At 39.4% G+C, this 22,216-nt stretch overlaps 1 protein-coding gene across 2 annotated transcripts; it reads left to right on the plus strand.

Annotated features, from left to right (window-relative positions):
* The first annotated feature begins 14,699 nt into the window (after positions 1 to 14,699).
* On the plus strand, positions 14,700 to 21,461 carry LOC134819187 (uncharacterized). 2 transcript variants are annotated; one of them, XM_063828980.1, is made up of 14 exons: positions 14,700 to 14,763; positions 16,233 to 16,334; positions 16,460 to 16,548; positions 16,718 to 16,907; positions 17,085 to 17,201; positions 17,388 to 17,496; positions 17,738 to 17,910; positions 18,126 to 18,287; positions 19,097 to 19,192; positions 19,345 to 19,449; positions 19,669 to 19,763; positions 19,996 to 20,086; positions 20,241 to 20,405; positions 20,726 to 21,461. In XM_063828980.1, the coding sequence occupies exons 2-14, from the start codon at positions 16,236 to 16,238 to the stop codon at positions 20,879 to 20,881; spliced, it is 1,647 nt and encodes a 548-aa protein (XP_063685050.1). In that variant the 5' UTR covers positions 14,700 to 14,763; positions 16,233 to 16,235; the 3' UTR covers positions 20,882 to 21,461. The 2 variants fall into 2 exon arrangements, with proteins under 2 accessions (XP_063685050.1, XP_063685051.1); XM_063828981.1 differs by having other exon boundaries at positions 14,701 to 14,763; positions 16,236 to 16,334.
* The last annotated feature ends 755 nt before the right edge of the window (positions 21,462 to 22,216 follow it).

The following is a 22,216-nucleotide window of genomic DNA, read 5'->3' on the forward strand; positions in this document are numbered from 1 at the left end:
GGATCAGATTAGAGGGTTAGGGTTTCGAATAGTCATTCAGAGCCACCTAGAGGAAGTGTTAAAAAAGTCACGTGATAGTCGAGTGTAAAGTGATTAATCATCATCCTACACTTTTACAAAACTTCCCAAACTATAATATGCTATTTTAAATTTAAGTTTTAAACTCACGGCACTAATTTTAATGGAGAGAATATTTACAAAACGGTTTGTACTTTAATGGTCCGGTAAAGTTGTGTTTTTCATTTATAGTAAAATCCATTAAGGTAAAAATAAAATGACAACATAAAATTCGTTTGAAAAATTGTTTAGTACGATGCGTTCGACTATTAGTAAAACTCAAATGAAACGCAACGACTGGCAAATCATCAAATTAAAATAACCAAGATTTATGAATTAGGGGGGAAAACGAAGGATATGTTTTGTAATCTATCACTGATCACAAGCAACACAAGCAACACGAGCAACACAAGCAACACAAGCAGCACAAGCAACACGAGAAACACAAGCAACAGACACAGCACAAGCGTCACAAGCAACGCACGCATCACACGCAACACAAGCAACACAAGCATCACACGCAACACACGCAACACGTGCAACACAAGCAACACGAGCAACACAAGCAACACGAGCAACACAATTATTACAGGATCCAAAAGCACTCTCACTAAACAACAAACAGCTCCCCGACAATTACTATACAGCTATACGATATACTGAGCTGCTCCGGGGAGAGGCCAATAACAAAAAGATCAATTTATTACTGTACCCCCTGTCATATCACCATGTTATACACGAGATGCTTATGAAGTGAGTGAGTATGTGTGTTGACGCACATGGGGCAGGGGAGATAGTATATTTAGTGAATAATACTCATCTTGTGGTGGGGTCCACATTATCTCTCTCTCTCTCTCTCTCTCTCTCTCTCTCTCTCTCTCTCTCTCTCTCTCTCTCTCTCTCTCTCTCTCTCTCTCTCTCTCTCTCTCTCTCTCTCTCTCTCTCTCTCTCTCTCTCCTCTCTCTCTCTCTCTCTCTCTCTCTCTCTCTCTCTCTCTCTCTCTCTCTCTCTCTCTCTCTCTCTCTCTCTCTCTCTCTCTCTCTCTCTCTCTCTCTCTCTCTCTCTCTCTCTCTCTCTCTCTCTCTCTCTCTCTCTCTCTCTCTCTCTCTCTCTCTCTCTCTCTCTCTCTCTCTCTCTCTCTCTCTCTCTCTCTCTCTCTCTCTCTCTCTCTCTCTCTCTCTCTCTCTCTCTCTCTCTCTCTCTCTCTCTCTCTCTCTCTCTCTCTCTCTCTCTCTCTCTCTCTCTCTCTCTCTCTCTCTCTCTCTCTCTCTCTCTCTCTCTCTCTCTCTCTCTCTCTCTCTCTCTCTCTCTCTCTCTCTCTCTCTCTCTCTCTCTCTCTCTCTCTCTCTCTCGCTCATACGGGGGATAGCTCTAGCTGATATTATTTATGGTGCTTTTATTAATCAGACAGAGTCAGATGTGTGAGTGGGATTGTGAGTTGTGACGTCATAGTGGAGAGGCTTGACGACTGCTAGTTGTGACGTGTTAGCTGGTTACCTAGCAACCGAGACTAAAATTAGATAGTTGTGACGTGTTAGCTGGTTACCTAGCGACCGAGACTAAAATTAGATAGTTGTGACGTGTTAGCTGGTTACCTAGCAACCGAGACTAAAATTAGATAGTTGTGACGTGTTAGCTGGTTGCCTAGCAACCGAGACTAAAATTAGATAGTTGTGACGTGTTAGCTGGTTACCTAGCGACCGAGACTAAAATTAGATAGTTGTGACGTGTTAGCTGGTTACCTAGCGACCGAGACTAAAATTAAATAGTTGTGACGTGTTAGCTGGTTACCTAGCAACCTAGACTAAAATTAGATAGTTGTGACGTGTTAGCTGGTTACCTAGCAACCTAGACTAAAATTAGATAGTTGTGACGTGTTAGCTGGTTACCTAGCAACCGAGACTAAAATTAGATAGTTGTGACGTGTTAGCTGGTTACCTAGCAACCTAGACTAAAATTAGATAGTTTTGACGTGTTGGCTGGTTACCTAGCAACCTAGACTAAATTAGATAGTTGTGACGTGTTAGCTGGTTACCTAGCAACCTAGACTAAAATTAGATAGTTGTGACGTGTTAGCTGGTTACCTAGCAACCGAGACTAAAATTAGATAGTTGTGACGTGTTAGCTGGTTACCTAGCAACCGAGACTAAAATTAGATAGTTGTGACGTGTTAGCTGGTTACCTAGCAACCTAGACTAAAATTAGATAGTTGTGACGTGTAAGCTGGTTACCTAGCAACCTAGACTTAAATTAGATAGTTGTGACGTGTTAGCTGGTTACCTAACAACCGAGACTAAAATTAGATAGTTGTGACGTGTAAGCTGGTTACCTAGCAACCGAGACTAAAATTAGATAGTTGTGACGTGTAAGCTGGTTACCTAGCAACCTAGACTTAAATTAGATAGTTGTGACGTGTTAGCTGGTTACCTAACAACCGAGACTAAAATTAGATAGTTGTGACGTGTAAGCTGGTTACCTAACAACCGAGACTAAAATTAGATAGTTGTGACGTGTAAGCTGGTTACCTAACAACCGAGACTAAAATTAGATAGTTGTGACGTGTAAGCTGGTTACCTAACAACCGAGACTAAAATTAGATAGTTGTGACGTGTAAGCTGGTTACCTAACAACCGAGACTAAAATTAGATAGTTGTGACGTGTAAGCTGGTTACCTAACAACCGAGACTAAAATTAGATAGTTGTGACGTGTTAGCTGGTTACCTAGCGACCGAGACTAAAATTAGATAGTTGTGACGTGTTAGCTGGTTACCTAGCAACCGAGACTAAAATTAGATAGTTGTGACGTGTTAGCTGGTTGCCTAGCAACCGAGACTAAAATTAGATAGTTGTGACGTGTTAGCTGGTTACCTAGCGACCGAGACTAAAATTAGATAGTTGTGACGTGTTAGCTGGTTACCTAGCGACCGAGACTAAAATTAAATAGTTGTGACGTGTTAGCTGGTTACCTAGCAACCTAGACTAAAATTAGATAGTTGTGACGTGTTAGCTGGTTACCTAGCAACCTAGACTAAAATTAGATAGTTGTGACGTGTTAGCTGGTTACCTAGCAACCGAGACTAAAATTAGATAGTTGTGACGTGTTAGCTGGTTACCTAGCAACCTAGACTAAAATTAGATAGTTTTGACGTGTTAGCTGGTTACCTAGCAACCTAGACTTAAATTAGATAGTTGTGACGTGTTAGCTGGTTACCTAGCAACCTAGACTAAAATTAGATAGTTGTGACGTGTTAGCTGGTTACCTAGCAACCGAGACTAAAATTAGATAGTTGTGACGTGTTGGTTACCTAGAAGTAGCAACCGAGACTAAAATTAGATAGTTGTGACGTGTTAGCTGGTTACCTAACAACCGAGACTAAAATTAGATAGTTGTGACGTGTAAGCTGGTTACCTAGCAACCTAGACTTAAATTAGATAGTTGTGACGTGTTAGCTGGTTACCTAACAACCGAGACTAAAATTAGATAGTTGTGACGTGTAAGCTGGTTACCTAGCAACCGAGACTAAAATTAGATAGTTGTGACGTGTTAGCTGGTTACCTAGCAACCTAGACTAAAATTAGATAGTTGTGACGTGTTAGCTGGTTACCTAACAACCGAGACTAAAATTAGATAGTTGTGACGTGTAAGCTGGTTACCTAACAACTGAGACTAAAATTAGATAGTTGTGACGTGTTAGCTGGTTACTTAGCAGTAGCAACCGAGACTAAAATTAGATAGTTGTGACGTGTTAGCTGGTTACCTAGCAACCTAGACTAAAATTAGATAGTTGTGACGTGTTAGCTGGTTACCTAGCAACCTAGACTAAAATTAGATAGTTGTGACGTGTAAGCTGGTTACCTAGCAACCTAGACTTAAATTAGATAGTTGTGACGTGTTAGCTGGTTACCTAGCAACCTAGACTTAAATTAGATAGTTGTGACGTGTAAGCTGGTTACCTAGCAACCTAGACTTAAATTAGATAGTTGTGACGTGTTAGCACTTAGCTGGTTACCTAGCAACCTAGACTTAAATTAGATAGTTGTGACGTGTTAGCTGGTTACCTAACAACCGAGACTAAAATTAGATAGTTGTGACGTGTAAGCTGGTTACCTAACAACCGAGACTAAAATTAGATAGTTGTGACGTGTAAGCTGGTTACCTAACAACCGAGACTAAAATTAGATAGTTGTGACGTGTAAGCTGGTTACCTAACAACCGAGACTAAAATTAGATAGTTGTGACGTGTAAGCTGGTTACCTAACAACCGAGACTAAAATTAGATAGTTGTGACGTGTAAGCTGGTTACCTAACAACCGAGACTAAAATTAGATAGTTGTGACGTGTTAGCTGGTTACCTAACAACCGAGACTAAAATTAGATAGTTGTGACGTGTAAGCTGGTTACCTAACAACCGAGACTAAAATTAGATAGTTGTGACGTGTTAGCTGGTTACCTAACAACCGAGACTAAAATTAGATAGTTGTGACGTGTTAGCTGGTTACCTAACAACCGAGACTAAAATTAGATAGTTGTGACGTGTTAGCTGGTTACCTAACAACCGAGACTAAAATTAGATAGTTGTGACGTGTAAGCTGGTTACCTAACAACCGAGACTAAAATTAGATAGTTGTGACGTGTAAGCTGGTTACCTAACAACCGAGACTAAAATTAGATAGTTGTGACGTGTTAGCTGGGGGATACGTAGAGAATATTGTGTCAGGAGTGAGGAGGGGCATGCATTTTCGATTTTGTTGCCTTCTTTGACATTGAATGAAATTTATAATTCTATTTAGATCTTAATTTATATATAAACGTAGGCGACGACACATTAACTGATCATCTGGGACCATCAAACAAAGTATTAATCCTGTGGTAAGAAATCTAGCAAGAAACGGAGAGAGCAAACCTGGTGGGTAAGAAATCTAGCAAGAAACGGAGAAAGCAAACCTGGTGGGTAAGAAATCTACCAAGAACAGAAAGAACAAACTTGGTGGGTATGAAATCTAGCAAGAACAGAAAGAACAAACCTGGTGGATAAGAAATCTAGCAAGAACCGAAAGAACAAACCTGGTGGATAAGAAATCTAGCAAGAAACGGAGAGAGCAAACTTGGTGACCCAATCCTCAAGAACACAGGGGGACAGACAGCGCCATTGTAACTGAAAGGCATGTAATGTAGTAAGGAGAAAGCTTATTTGATTTCTTTATGGAGATGGTACTACAAATCCAGCGCTATAAATCGTTAAAAAAGGGCAAATTGCCTCGGTCGGCTGGAGCTGGGTGTCAGTGTAGATCATTAGAAGATATTTGAGGTGCTACACTTGTATACCACTTACAATGCACTGATCCCGCCACATTAAAAGCATAAAAACGTCGGAGGCTTGTATAGGCATGTACCGTGATTGTTTTTTTGGAGAGTGTGTTCACAGGATTTTTCACAGATGCAACAAAATTAGATTGTGCGTTAAGTTCTATTTTGGGTTTAGGATGAACGTCATACGTCCATATTTCAGTTTGAAAAAGAAATAAATCTGGAGCCTCGATGCGGGTTTCTGTATATGAATTAGATTTAATGGTTTGTCTCCTGAAAAGTTCAAAGGGCAGATTCCCTGGCTTGTCTGCCATTGATTTCAGATCGGCGGCGGCGTTTAACGAATTTACAATTTAGAAAGTATATGATAATGTAGTTTGGAAAGTATATGTAGTTTTGCTTGTCAGTATTATTAGTTCAAAAACAAATTAAGACAAATATATTTAAAACTAAAATAGTAACTATTTATTTTAAGTAAGGTATTTATTTGGATGAATTCTCGGGTGTACGATTTTAACTTTCTGAAGTTAATTTAGATGTTACATAATAAAATGTAACCGCGTCATCCTAGGTGCTTCAAAAACAGTTATTATGGATTTAAATTTGGCAGTATTGGAAGCATATTTGCTTAATTATTTGGTTTACTAATTTTAATTTTCCAACAAGAAAATTGAAAGGGGTAGGGAGGGTAGGGACCCAGATGTCGTTTCTAACTCAAATTAACTTTAATGAGGCTTCTCATCAGTCATCAGTAGCCGTACCTCCTTACTCGGTTTCTGAACTGGAATTCTATGGGCTTCCAGGCGGCCAGAACGAGTATTGCCATCCCATCCCTCTAGAGTTCATCACAAGTAACACCCATCTTGAAGATTTTTGACACACAAACACACCCCATTGGCGAACAAACTTTGGATATAATCTTACATGCTCCCGAAGGAATCCCTGGTTTATGGTCTTTCTCATCAGCTCATCGTCACCAGCACTTTCACCAGAGTCACTACAACTCATTTTGATAATAATAATACTCTAATAGCTAAATTTAATCAGTAACATTGACCAGGAAATGATTTTGCAACAAAAATACTTGGTCTTTATTTCTCGAATTTTTACCAAAAATGGTAAAAATGAGTGCCCCTGGTCTGTAACATAAAATCGTATACAATATATATTGCAAGAGAAAGTACAATACCATTATTACAATTGTGTAATAACCTTATTACAAATCTATTGCATTTATTGAGGACGATACAGAAGAAATACATGTTATGTAATCCAAGGAGTCCTTATCCTCCTGCTTGCAGCCTAAAATGATTTTTATCAGTATACCTTACAAGACATATTTATAACGTACGAAATGTGGCGGTTTTCCGAAAATTTCGCCATATTTTCGGACCGCCAAAATTTCGGTCGTCGTAATAAAATCCGTCGCATTATCTTTTAGCTTATTTCAATGACTGTGCCTTCACTGCTTTATTTTGTTTCTAAAAAGTAATACCAAGTAAAATAAATAAATAAATTCTGGCATCTTGGGAAAATTATTACCACACCAATGACGAATTGAATGTCAAGCAATACAGTTTAAAATTGCATTAAAATACATTTATGTGCTAACATGAAAGTCTTACAGTCTTAATACAGACTAAGTTTGAACATGATTTTACCGAATTTCAGAAATTTCCTTACTGCTTACTGTCACAAAAAAAGGTGGAAAAATACCCTTATTATCTGTAACGTCCGAAATTTGACAGTTTTTGTTCAATTTCGCCATATTTTCGGACCGCCAAAATTTCGGTCGTCGCAAATTAGGCCGCCATAAACATGTCTTGTAAGGTAATATAATGAACTCGCGAGGGCAAATTGAAAGGGGTAAACTCGAAATAATGTGTTTAAATTCTCAATTCCAAGATTGTTTTATTTTATAAGATATACCATTAAACCCATTTAATATAGAATGAAATGGAAGTTAAGTTATGTATAGACAATAATAAAAAAGTTGTATGTACCGTAGACAATAATAAAAAATAAATAAGGCAATAATAAACCTACAGAATTCTCGAAATATCTTCAAGTATAAATGATCTTAAAACCTCAGACAAATCAAGTCCAGTGAGCAATTTCGATGACCGCCATTTACGAACGCACCAAAATACTGGACCCATTCGGGACGCAGACTAAAACTAAAAGAAAGTTCTGACGATGATTGCATTTCGTCACAGACAAGACACGGTCGGTCACGTGTGGCAAATTTATTGCATAGCTAGCCTAGTTCGATAATAGTAAACCAAATTACATAATGCTCCTGGAGAGGGAGAGGGAGAGGGAGAGGGAGAGGGAGAGGGAGAGGGAGAGGGAGAGGGAGAGGGAGAGGGAGAGGGAGAGGGAGAGGGAGAGGGAGAGGGAGAGGGAGAGGGAGAGGGAGAGGGAGAGGGAGAGGGAGAGGGAGAGGGAGAGGGAGAGGGAGAGGGAGAGGGAGAGGGAGAGGGAGAGGGAGAGGGAGAGGGAGAGGGAGAGGGAGAGGGAGAGGGAGAGGGAGAGGGAGAGGGAGAGGGAGAGGGAGAGGGAGAGGGAGAGGGAGAGGGAGAGGGAGAGGGAGAGGGAGAGGGAGAGGGAGAGGGAGAGGGAGAGGGAGAGGGAGAGGGAGAGGGAGAGGGAGAGGGAGAGGGAGAGGGAGAGGGAGAGGGAGAGGGAGAGGGAGAGGGAGAGGGAGAGGGAGAGGGAGAGGGAGAGGGAGAGGGAGAGGGAGAGGGAGAGGGAGAGGGAGAGGGAGAGGGAGAGGGAGAGGGAGAGGGAGAGGGAGAGGGAGAGGGAGAGGGAGAGGGAGAGGGAGAGGGAGAGGGAGAGGGAGAGGGAGAGGGAGAGGGAGAGGGAGAGGGAGAGGGAGAGGGAGAGGGAGAGGAGAGGGAGAGGGAGAGGGAGAGGGAGAGGGAGAGGGAGAGGGAGAGGGAGAGGGAGAGGGAGAGGGAGAGGGAGAGGGAGAGGGAGAGGGAGAGGGAGAGGGAGAGGGAGAGGGAGAGGGAGAGGGAGAGGGAGAGGGAGAGGGAGAGGGAGAGGGAGAGGGAGAGGGAGAGGGAGAGGGAGAGGGAGAGGGAGAGGGAGAGGGAGAGGGAGAGGGAGAGGGAGAGGGAGAGGGAGAGGGAGAGGGAGAGGGAGAGGGAGAGGGAGAGGGAGAGGAGAGGAGAGGGAGAGGGAGAGGGAGAGGGAGAGGGAGAGGGAGAGGGAGAGGGAGAGGGAGAGGGAGAGGGAGAGGGAGAGGGAGAGGAGAGGGAGAGGGAGAGGGAGAGGGAGAGGGAGAGGGAGAGGGAGAGGGAGAGGGAGAGGGAGAGGGAGAGGGAGAGGGAGAGGGAGAGGGAGAGGGAGAGGGAGAGGGAGAGGGAGAGGGAGAGGGAGAGGGAGAGGGAGAGGGAGAGGGAGAGGGAGAGGGAGAGGGAGAGGGAGAGGGAGAGGGAGAGGGAGAGGGAGAGGGAGAGGGAGAGGGAGAGGGAGAGGGAGAGGGAGAGGGAGAGGGAGAGGGAGAGGGAGAGGGAGAGGGAGAGGAGAGGGAGAGGGAGAGGGAGAGGGAGAGGGAGATTTACAAAAATTTTAAATTTACAACATTAAGCAATTTTAATCCACGTTGATACGGACAGCCATTCCGATCGCATATTTTTATACAAACATTATTGTAATAATATAAACATCGTCCTTTTAAAATAGTTATGCCACAAATCAAGTAGTTTCGATGGTCAAAAATCACGCACACAATTATATATTACACTTGTTCGACCATGTAAAGAGATTTCTATAAGCAATTTTAATCACGGATCGGACAGTCGTGATATTTTATACAAATTGTAATAATAACTCGTCTTTTAAAATAGTAAGCACATCAGTCGTTTCGATGAAAATAACGGACAAATTCATATTACTCGACCTGTACGTTACCTTAGAGTACGGTCTGTGGAATGAAGGCGGAGTCAGGACACACTCGGTAGATAAAGAGAATCCCTCTACCCTCTCTTGTCGGTTGGAGTCCTCATTTTCTAACATTTCCCGAATCATTTCAACATTTCCAGGGGGAAAGTAAAATGCCACGATGAGAGCCTGCTGACCCTGCCACATGAGACATGCTCCAACCCTTTTAGAATCCCGCCATACCATCTGAGTGAAGGAAGCTGCTTGCGGGTTCACTGCATTGTTGCCAACAGCAAAGTGCTCCCCGTCTCGTACCACTGCCCACACACTTTCTCAGCCATGCTGGAGGGTGCCGGTTTGGTCATCGCAGAGATGGTGCAGCACGTTTGACCCAGTCCACTCTTCTCAGCCCCCGACTCCCCTGCCAACAGATTAGTGTCCCCATTTCGCCTGCTCTCGGCGACTAGATGAATCGCCCACTTCCGTGCCTTAGCGGTCAGCTTGTCCGACCACACAAAGTGCTGAACTTTATGGCGAGCCCTATACTTGTTGTGGCACTCCAAAAACACCCTCTCAAACTCACACAAATCCCCCGAGCTGACTGGCGGCTCCTTCTCGTACTCAACTCTGCTTCTCACGGACAAACTCTCCTCCCGCTTCAAACTCACTTTATAGTCATTAGACCCGAAGTTCTTCCTCAAACACTGTCCACACACCATCTTCCCACTGTTATCCAGGAGACTGCCATCCACCTGCTTCTTACAGTGGTGGCACTGCACACAGGTGGGGTGGTAAGTTTTGTTCTTGATGGTTACCAACCCGCTCGTCGTCGCTATTATTTCCTCCCCGCAGAAGTCGCACGTGTGGAGGTTGCAAGTTCCTGAGGAGGTTTCAAAGTTGGTTTTAGTTCCCGAACATTCTTCTGGGGCTGTTACTTTAAGTCGCAGGGACAGTCCTTTGCCAGTCATGGTTGTGGTGGTGTTTAGGCTAGACAGGAAGTAGAATAAGAAACTGGAAAACTTTGGTGCAATTTGAAGCTTTTTTACACTGTAACAAAGTTGATATTATACAGATGGCACAAAAAAAGCTTTGTTAACTGAGTAGTGAGCAAGGGGGTAGCAACAATTTCACAGACAGGTTGTCAAATGTGCGTTCAACCGGAAAATGAATTCCAGAAGTGACAGTTGCAGGCTGGGTAAGCAGGATATAATGAGTTAAGTGGATTAGTTGTTTGCGACAAACAGAAGCACGCTCTGCTTATTATATTTATCTATTGGGCGTTTCATCGAAACTGTGATTCAGTTCTCCTGACCGAAGTTCTAAATATGAGTTATTATTGCTGACAACTCGTACACAGCTAACATTTATACATATTTACAGATACAATTGCCACAATTTACCACAGTAGTAACAGTGTGGTCTGGCATACAAACCATATTTACTTCTAGTTCTTCAATAAGTATTATTGGCTTCATTTACAACTCTATGTTATGCATGGTCATGCATAACTATACATGTATAAAGTCCGTCTATAACTATATTCTATTTATAGACAGTAGACAATTAGCAGTAGACAATAATTGACATATCTGCACCTCAGCAGATTTTATGAGTGGAAGTAACTGGAAGTGGAAGTAACCGGATAGGACGCATGAAATCTGGGAATCAAGTAAATCAGGGCTCCTGGTGATTCTGTTAATTAATAGGTATACATGAACATAATCTTCAATTTAAATACTGATTTCTCATTCATTATTTATAACTTTTATATGTCCATGCTTCAACTTTCCGTGTCCTTCTGTTGTTTATTTATAAAAAGGATACAGCATAACAATGGTTGCCTATAAATGTTAGCTTTTTAATTATTTCGCAGTTTCCAAACCTGCAATAGCACCATCAGTGGGTGTTTTTCCTAGTTCCCTGTTCCACTGATTCTTCAGGTCACGAAGCAAACAATCACAGAATGTTATCGTGTATGTCCGCTCCTCGTCGCCCTTGCCTTACATGGCGCGTCATGCCTCACGCGTGAGGATGTTATGCCTCACGCGTGAGGATGACGCGCCATGTAAGGAATAATTACTATACTCCGCAAGCATCTCTTTATACCGTGGGATCAGAAGTTTTTGGTGAGGCGCGTGTTCGAATATGTTGCTATTTGGTTTTGAGTAGGTTCCCATATTCTCATATTTGTGTAACCTAGACACATCACATATTATGTGATTATGTTTTCTGAATTAATGATTTGTCGAGCTATGCCTTTAGCGTGAATTTAGCTGTAAAATGTGCTATGAAATATGCTATTTCAAATGTTTAATTGCATGAGGATCGAATGTTAGATGTTAAATGATACTCAGCAGCCAGCATGCTATTGAGTAGATTGAGTAGATTTTATTTCCTTTTACTCTTTGCTTGTCGTGCTGCTAATCTTTAAAGTTCGCTTTGTAAGTTGCGGAGATGTCATTGTCTCATCTATAATGTGTGTATGTAGTACACATCATTACGTCCCTCCTGGTACTTGGTAGGTACAGCTCAATGTGTAGATTCCGGGTCTACAGTTATTATTTAATAGTTCCTCGATACATTCTCTGTTTAGTGTTTACTCGCTGTTTGGCAAGCTGCCAATATTCTACATTCTGTTGTTCACGACACTGGCTAGTGAGGTGTTTTTTGTTGCTTTCAAAGTTTCTTTTCGTTAGTTATCTGATTGTGTCGTAGTGATAATTCCCCACTATATCAGTATATTATAACAGTGTTGCATAATACATATTATGATAATATTATTATCCACGTATTATTATATGTGGAATATATTATTGCTGAGGGTTTGATAATAATACCACACTGTAGGGGCTACATGGAGATAGGTAGTTGGACAAACTCAACAAAATGGCTCTTGTTTGTAAAAATACATCAGCTAACCAATCAGGCGATCATCGCTTTCGTAAAATTAAATTGCGATCACATTTTCTACCAAAGTGAGTGGCAGGCCCGAGAACAATAGAATGAGCCATGACATATTGGTTGCTGTGTTAACTGCGACCCTGTGTACATGAGTTTATTGTTCTGCGAAATATTGGTAATTTTCAATGTGTACAGCTATTTTGTCATTTACACGTATTATAGTGCCGTTTTGAGTCCTTGTTGAGGAACCTTTTGTTTGTACTATAGTACTATAGTATATATCACTTGTAATACGAGGCCGTCAATACGTTTATAGTCGTTAGTTATTAATTAGATATCGTCCACTCTCACCTTCTCATTAATTTATTGAGTGTCATACAGTTCGTGGTGCACTATTTCCTAGATTACATTAGATTTCATGAGCAGCTGTGCCACTGTTCCCCCCCCCCCTCTAAACCTTGCTAAAACCTCCAAACAAACATTAATACGTTATTGAAGGTGACAGGTTGTTAAGTATTGAAGGATGAAAGTAGCTGATCCTATAAGGCCTATTAGGAGACATACATATTACATTAATTAAAGTCTCACAACTTCGTTATCTACTACATCCAGGAATAGAAGGAATAGAAGTAAAAGGGAAGGAAGCAATATATAAAGCGAAAGTAGCCGGTTTCGGGTCTCTCCGTCACATTACCAGCATTCCAGAGAGACAGGTTATATAGCCGATGGTACCCTTAAAATCATGTAATACGAGATGATCCCTTATTTCTGTAATCCTTCATCTCTCTAAGTCTCTACGATTATTATTTTATGTGTCTTCAGTGTCACTGTCGATCATGTTGATTTTAGTACAGTGTCTATCTTTAGGCCACGAATGTAGTTGTTTCGCACGTTTTTCAGGCACATTTTCCTGATATTTAATTTATATTATACCTAGAAATAATACAGCCAAGCGCTCTAGCGCTGGTATAACTTAAAGATCAGGCATTTGTTAACTTTAATCTGCCAAGTGCAAGCCAATTAAGTAGTGTAGATTAAAGCATATCCATAAGGTTATTAAAATATATCACGTTATTGCTGTTAACCTTCATATCAAGTTTCATTGCGGCTGACAAACGTGTTCTTCGTCTCAACGTTATAAAGATTTTTATCGTTGTGCAATTTATTAATTCATTTCATCATTTTAATAGCTTATTGTATTTTATTTATTGCTTTCTATTTCGGAAATATAAAGCAATATTATTTCCTACTTTGTAACTTTGTACATCATTAGTCAGTCTCCATCGTGCATAATAGTCGAAAGTAAGATGTTTCAGAGCCATAAAATGAATATAATTAGAGGCAATGTGGGTGACGCGGACTATAGTAACCACAGCAACCATCACAATAATAGGAATCATACATTTTATTTCTTTAAATCTCACATTTAATTGAATTTCACGATGTCATATTTCACAGTGTTATGGTCACCTGGTCACTTTACTAGTTAACATGTCTAATATATACACGCAGCACATCTAACCTAGCTAATATCTCAATATATATACCTAGTGGTGCTGTATCAAATATCACTGCTAATCCTGATCCAGCTCTAAGACTTGTTTCTTCTTGTTTCTTCTCTTTTGTTGATCAGATGGCGTTTTCTTGTCTTGTTACATGATTTTCTATCTTATTTACGCGTAGTTTGCTGTCAAAATGCTGTTTGTTGTTACTTGTATTATAGGCTGATATAACGAAGTTTATTAAAATCAACTCTGTCTCCTGCTTTTACTCCCTACCGCAATAAGCACAATACTTTTGAATTTTTCTGATCGTTCTGATAATTAGCCAAAAAAAAGGATCAAGTTTAAGGCACCTTTTTTTTGTTCAAACTTGTCAGTTGTGTACAACACAGTTGCGCTAATGAATAGTATAATTTATTGTATTCAGCTTAATTAATGTATCCAGTTTATTACATATTGTATTTAGTTTATTACACTGTACTCAGTTTATTACATTGTATTAATACATTGTGCCAACTATAACTATTATATCGTTTCACAGATTTATACGATAACACTTAATCCGTAGTAAATTGAACTTGTAGTTGCTCTTTATTTTCTGAATAATGTTATAAATTATATGTTGGCGTTCAATTTCAATTCAGGAATGCTATATATTAATCAAGTAACGGTAAGAGTTATGGGACTGGTTTTTCAGTATATTGCAGACAAAACTTTGAGGAAGCAAAATAACTAAAGTTTTTTTAAATCGGCCAATGGTAAATGGTTTAATTGGTGCCTTTTGCATTTATTTTGGTCACTGCAGTATAGCTCTATCTGAAATATATACGAGGTCTAATTTGATCACGACACTGATTCTCTCTCCCACGTTAGTCACGTTTGACTTTAGTTCCTTCTGGTGATTTTGTTTTACAGATGTATCTTGATCGCTTGACAATTTTGTTTTGGGTTTCGTCTGAGCGTGCTCATACTTTTGCAACTTTTAACTGCAAATTACAATAGTGAAATCCCGACCGTATTACACTGTAACTTATCGAATTTTTTATTAGATATTATATCATCTGGGTGATGACGTGATTAATAACAGGACTCCGCCCCTACAAGGTGAGTTACATAGGTACCCTTTTATTAATTAAATTAACTACGATTAAATTTGTTTTTATGATTATTTGGCTGATTATTTGGCTGTTACCACATAGAAGTTTTCTGACAGCTCTACGCACGCTTGCTAAACATCTGTCATGTAGATTGTAGAAGAAACACAATTGCAGAGAAAATAAAGTGACAAAAGATTTTGTCGACGTGATATTATCAAACCAAAAAGCCGGCCAAATAGCAAGAGAAAGGAGTTTTAGTCTAGTAATCCTGAACTATCTTGATCATGGCAAGTGCTCCGGTGCAGCATCTATCAGTTACAATCTTTATATAAATTCTCTTTTGTTTGATTTGGCTGATGGTCTGATATCAAAGCTACACATCCGTATTCGTATTCTTCTATTGTATTGTTATAGAGCGTTAATAAACAGCACGTGTTTCATAGCCATTCTTAAAGCAAGGTTCGTTATCTCTCTTTGACATCACATTGTCTCTGATGATAGAAATGTACACAAGCACAAGTTTAATATTGAGAGGTAATAGTAGCCTCAATTTATTACAGTTAATTAGAGTTAAGTGCCCTCAATTTATCAGTTAAGTTTTAACCTTCTTACCACGTAAACTGTTCCACGTAAACTGTTCTTTTTACCGTGCTGCTGTTTCGCTTCTTTGTTTTTAGTAAACACTGAGTATATTATTAAAAGTGCATATCAAAATTATTAAACTGATCAGGAAACTATTGGCTACACTATAAGCTACTTTTAGCTACAAGTAGAGCACCATAAAGCTTGGTTTCGATTACGGTGATTTGGCATATTCACACTTCACAGGCCTTAGTTTGTTGGTCAAATGCTACCTCGAATTCAAGATTCGCAACAAATCAGGGTGAATCCTCGGCCCCCTTCTCCCTTAAGCTGAATGATAAAAGGGTAGGGAAAGGCTAAAGATAGATAGCTTAATCAAATCAAATGACCGATGAGTAAGATAAGACTGGGACCGCTGCGATTGCATCAGTCCCACTAAAAGTAAATCTCTCCCCAAATGTTTACAAATATTGTTGATAGGCCCTGAGGGTATGCAAGTAACGTCAATCGATCTATTTTTGGACGCTGATTCCGAATCACCCCCATGACGTAGGGTAAAAACGCTTCCCTGAGGAGTTATGAGCATTGAGCAAGAACTGTTTTGGTCACGCAAAATAATACGAGTCCAATCGCATGGCACCGGAAATTTTTCTCACGTATTGTGACTTCTATTATAATATTTTTAATGTATGCATAATTTATTTTGAGGACAATTTTTAGAAAAAATATCGTGCTGACTTAAACATTTGTAATAGCAATTTTTATTGATTCCAGCGATTTAATTTTAGAGATATTAGCGTAATAAGGTCGAACCTACCACTAACTTTTAGTTCAGCCTACTCCTTGGCACTTCAGCCTTTCAACCGGTAGTGTTTGACAAGAATATTGTTTCAGAAGATGTTTTACGAGGCTGTAATCGGGGGACTGGTAGGTCTAGCTACCTACATGTACCTTCACTATCTCAACAAGTCTAAACAGAGACAGCAGATTGAACAGGTGGGAAAATATTTTTATGTTTTCAAATTTATTTCCGTTTTAACATTCTGCGTTTATTATTCGATATGATTTTTTAACCTCATCCTGAAAACGCATTTCTATTAATTCGTTGCTCCTATTTTTAGAATGTGCAGCAACAAGCCGCTAAGAATGCTAACGAGAAATCGACAGATACCGAAAGCATGCAGTGGTTAAACTTCATAATCAAACATTGGTTAGTCATTTTTAAATTGAGTTTTACAACTTTTAGAAAATAGAGATGTAAAGCAAACAATTAAATTAAATTTAAAAATCTATCATGCTTATACTGTTAATACCTTTGGAACCCACGGATTTCATCGCAGCTATTTGTCCAATAGTTGAACAGGTGCACATCCTCGCAGGTACCTGGCAGTGGACCAGAAGTTGCAACAGAAGATCAAGGAGCTAGCCCAACCCACCCTCGACTCCCTACAACTCCCTTCACCTGTTACAGGAGTGGTGTTGGAGAGTGTCTCCTTCGGGCAGAATCCCCCTTACATTGAGGGGTGCCGGACTTTCAGGGAAAAGTGGGCTGATAACCGTGATCTTGAGGTGGGAGTGATTCTTGTTAATTCGTTAGATTTACTCGGCGATTGTAACTTTTCTCTGATAACTTAGCTCTTGATTTTAATTCACTATACATATTATATTTTCCTTAGTTTTTTTTTCATTATTGTGTGTAACGAATATATAATTTGTTTTCAATTGAGTAAGTAGTTTTTATTCCAGACACTAGAACTGGTTCTTGGACCCAGGATTGATTCGAAAGAGTTTGAAGTAAAGATTCATCTTAAAGGTCTGGGACATGTCAGTCTCACAGGTTTCAAGTTCACCGGCCAACTCCAGGTGAAGCTTTACAAATTTAGTAATTTTCTATTCCTTGGTCGCGGGAAGTGTTTATGTTTTAAGGACTCTTTGTTCACGTGTTAGCATATTTTAATTGTTTTTAATATTAGAATATTTTAAATATTTTACGAAGATTTTTATACAAATGGCTTAAATTCTGAAAATAAAGTTTCTGTAAATTTTCAGGTTTCTATTCTAATGGATAAGTCGCTCCCCTTTCCTTGCATCAAACATGTTTACTTCACATTCAGAGAAAGACCTGACATTAAATTCGACCTGAGTCTTGGAGTGATCGGTGAGAAATTTTGAAATTAATTACAAGTATTACAAGAATTACAAATTAGAAGTTTTATATTACAATGGTAATTATTCACGGGGCTTGACGACAGCAAGGAGATGAACAAACTCATGCTGGATAGACAGATTTGGAAAAAAACTATCCCTGTTCGGACGTTGAAACCGCCCTAAGTCGAAGTAAGTCGTCGTAATTATTTACAATCTATTACAAATGGTAATATTTGTATTTACTCCTTCAGATGTGAACCTGCTGCCGAATGTAAAATCCTGGCTACAAGACACAATAGAAGAGTTACTATCGGACTCTCTAGTGGACCCGGGAAGATACCTGATAGACATGACCCAGGAGGAGATGAAGATGATGCTCATCTTCGGAGTCAGGAAATTGAAGAGAACTGTCCTGCATCTTCAGGTAATGAGGATTTGTCTTGGTATACTTGAAGAATATTCTTGACCATAGTTTTTGCCGGCCGACTATTCTATATTATAAAATTATAATACTTTACGTACATGTAATAAAAGCTTATCCTACCAAGGTATGAAGTTGATATGCAATAGAAATGAACTTGATAAGACGCCGAAATTGTGCCTTCATCCACCATTGTGATTCTAATTTTTAAATCCCAGGTCGATATCCGAAAGGACAAACTTGAACAACACAACGACAAGAAACGAGATATTGAGTGTATTCTTAACACAGGTGGTAAAGATTTCAAATCAGAAGTAGAATTTTACAGGACCCAGAAAACTTGTCACGTTTGGTTCCCACTTGCAGTTCTTCAGCAAGAGGTAGGGATGCTTTTAGGTAGCAAAATGATTGTGATAATGGCTCGGTGCTCAATAGTAGATCGTATGTTCTAAAAATAGATTGATCTTAATTCATATTTTAGACGTGTAAAAGGCGATGCCCTGGGGCTAATTGCGTAAAAGAGGTAGTGATAATCGTGTGAATGGTTGTATAATGTATTGCACTTCAAGGTTTTATTTGGGATTGACTTGTATTTTTGTTCACCGTTCAGTGGCGTAACTATTCAGTGAGGTAGGGCTGGGATATCTTGGTAGGTGAATTGGTACAGTGAAGTGTTATCAGGTATGGTGAAAAACGCGAGGTTTTTCTTCGGAACGCAGAAATCATTTATATTAGACAAATCTGCTTTCTCGAAAGCTTTGTCCGTCCGAAAACAAATTGAAGCACATTTTCCTGCGATATTGGGTGATGGGAGGTATACAAGTTATAGTTACGCCACTGTTACCATTTTCTAAAACACTGCTCAAAGATGTTATTATATCCTCTTAGTCTTAGTCTACACTCCTAGTCTTAAACAGACTCTCCAGTGGGTTCTACGTTTTACCCGGAGCACTTTATTTTTTCTTGTTGCCTTAATAACCTTTTGAATGTCGCAGTGTGAGATATGAGTATATATATATCCTTTTTAGATATATTCGGCAGTCCGGACAATACAAATGACAATTCGACAAACTGAAGCCCTATATGTACTTCGCTTCTTACAATGAAATGCAATGAGTCTTGAGTAGAGTAATATTTAGGGGTCTCGAACTCCAAAGCTTTGAAACTAACAACACTCGTTCTGTTTCAGATTAATTTCTCGGTGTACATACCACACACGTTTGGGAAGGACGACAAGCTCGCAGAGATGAAAATAGACGTTAACGGTCTGATTCGAGAGAAAACAGTGAGTTTTGTAATGTAGTTTTAAACTGTTACTTTTCTTGGAGTGAGTTCGGAGCACACTCCCGCGTGGAATTCTCTGTGGATTTTCCATGATTTGGATGCTTCCTGCATGGTCTATTATTGTGACAGAGATTAAACCTCCGTTTGTTTCAGAAGGAACTTCACAGATCAGTGAGACATAACGAGAATATTCTGCTGGTCGTCAGAGCTACAGCATACGAGCTTCCTTACATCCCCATACGGCAGAGTGGCACTGAGGTTAGCTGGAATTTCAATTATTAATATAATATAATATTAGCTGGAATTAGTAATTGTGAAATAGAAGAAATGTGGTCGGAATCCAACAATTTTCCCTGCAAATTTGTTAAGACTGCTTGTGTTGTTCAACAGTAATGTCTCCCATTGATGAGCGTGAAATTCCTCGTCCCAAAACACTGTACAAGGGACTTCTGTGAAATAACTTTGAATTTCCCTCAGGTTACAGATTATATAAAGTATTTCCACATTCCTGAGCTCACTAGGGAGGACGTGAACAGATGCTCATCTGGCCTGGTGTACCTTCACATCCACAGGTTACTAATTTTACACCTATTTTGTAGTGTATTAGTTAGCACCACTATAATTATAATCTTTAGTAAAAACCTAACTAAATATGCTGATAGGTACGGTTTTTAATCTGGATTATCTTAGCTTTTGCTTGATTTAATGGATACAAATACCTTATCTTCAGTTCTTCACTCAAATTTACAATTCTTCTATTCCATGATTATTTATATCATTTTAATATCCATTTTAATCTGGCAGAGCTACTGGACTGCCTGCTATGGATACTCGCGGTAAGAGCGACCCTTACTGTAAAGTGAAATTCAACGGGGAGAAACTTTTCAAGACACCGGTGAGCATTTTGAATTTAAACATTTGCCAAACATTAATATTTGACTGCTTTGCAGTTATTTATTTACTTCTCCAGTTTCCACTATCATTTTTTAGTTCCGTTTGAAAGTGAAGATCTTAAAATCTTGGACCATTAGACTAATTTTAATTTTTAGGTCGTATACAACAATCTGGACCCTGTCTTTAACCATTTTGAAGATTTCTTCGTCCGCAACATAATAGAATCAGATGTGACTCTAGAGATGATGGACTATGATGCTGCATCAGGAAATGACGAAATGGGTAAAGTTAGACTCAACCTAAATGACGTTGCACCCAAAGTAAGTCGTTTGCGAGTAGTTAATTCTTAATTAAGATACTAGCTACTGTATTTCATATTTGGAGACCTTCAAATCCTTACTGGGCATCTGAGCATGTACTAAACTCATCTTGAACATATTTATTGATTTTAGTACTTTGAGGGTTTCTCAGTGTAAACAATAACCGGTAGAACAATACACGATTAGTACACATACTACATTACAAATAGTAGTCGGGACCCGGGTCTAGCTTATCAGCGAACTGAAATAAGATTAAACAACCTTCAAAAAAATTAATGTTGTACCATTTAAATTTGTTAAATTAACTGTTTAAATTCCAGATGGTTGACCAAGGATTCGATATCATAACTAAAGATGGCAAAAAATCGGGCATCCTGTACCTCACAGTTATCTTCAGACCTGTCCAGCTACCACCCACCTCCGCCGATATAAGCAATACATTCCACAACAACCTCGGGGCTGTCACCGTCCTTTGAGCTTCTAGCAGTTACCGTGGGTACCATGGTTACCATGGTTATCATGGTTACCAGTTAGATAAGACGTTACTCGTTTCAGATTTATTGGTTTAGTACTGCTAGTGTTACTCACCCGTGGGGTTGTACTAAGTGATTTTTGGTCCATCATGTCACTCGAGTGCCTACTCGTACTCCTTTGTAACCCACTTTGACTTTTCTCGGTTTTCATTACATTCTGACTGATGCTCTGGGCTACTTCACCAATCAGCATGCTTAAGTTCATACCTCAAAAACTAAAATGAGTACAAAACTAGTTATTGACAAGTTGATTCAAAGATAAGTTGGACATTATTCATTAAATTAGGGTGCGAACATTTGGGTTTCTACTAACTTACTGCATATCAAAACCTTGTCCTTTAAAATCACGAGGAATACCTTCCCTTTTTTATTTTCAGATGCTAATTATTTAAGCTTTATTTTTTCATTGTGAATGACTTGAAATTTTTGATTATCAGATTTAAATCCATTGATATTTTGGGGTATATAACACATTGCACATGTTTACAGTGACACGATCATAGAATTATTATTTTATGAGGAATTGTGTTTATACTTTGTTATAACTCAAGTAAACTGCAATAGTCTTTTCGGTGAATATTATGTGTTTATCAGTTGCATGGGTTTATGCTTAAACTCTACGTGTCCTATTCAAGACACTTTTTTAGAACATGATTCATGTCCTGGTCAGTATCCTGGCCGAGTCAAAACTCTGGCAAACAACAATAACCTGACTTTTGTGTCAATGTCCGATGTAGGTGAATATGAAAATACAATTTTCCAATGTAAGAATACTAAATGTATAAAGTACAGCCAAGTTTGCGACCTTGTTGATGACTGTGGTGACATGTCGGATGAACGAAACTGTACAAATCATATAGTTTGTGAGAATACAAACAACCGGACAGATCAAGTAAAAGAGCACTTGATATCTCATTCCCAGAAGTGCGACGGTAGATTTGATTGTTTTGATCTTTCAGATGAATGCAATCTAGAGTGTGGCAAGGAAATCCTCCAAAACTGGTTCTTGAAACTTTATTGCTGGTTGTTGGGCCTCTTAGCAGCAATTTTTAATATCATCACCGTGTGCAAAGTAGCGAGTTGTATTAAAGACTCTGAAACAAGAAGCAATTTATACACTACAGTACTAATTTGTGTAATCGGAATTGGTGATTTCCTAATAGGAGTCTACTTGATCGCACTATCAGTATTCGACAGCATTATTTTCGGAAAGAATTATTGCAGGAAGCAAGCTGAGTGGTTATCGGGGAATTCTTGTTCTGTTCTTGGAGTTATCAG

This window comes from Bolinopsis microptera, chromosome 8 (assembly GCF_026151205.1).
Source record: "Bolinopsis microptera isolate Bmic1 chromosome 8, MBARI_Bmic_1.0, whole genome shotgun sequence".
NCBI classification, from domain to species: domain Eukaryota; kingdom Metazoa; phylum Ctenophora; class Tentaculata; order Lobata; family Bolinopsidae; genus Bolinopsis; species Bolinopsis microptera.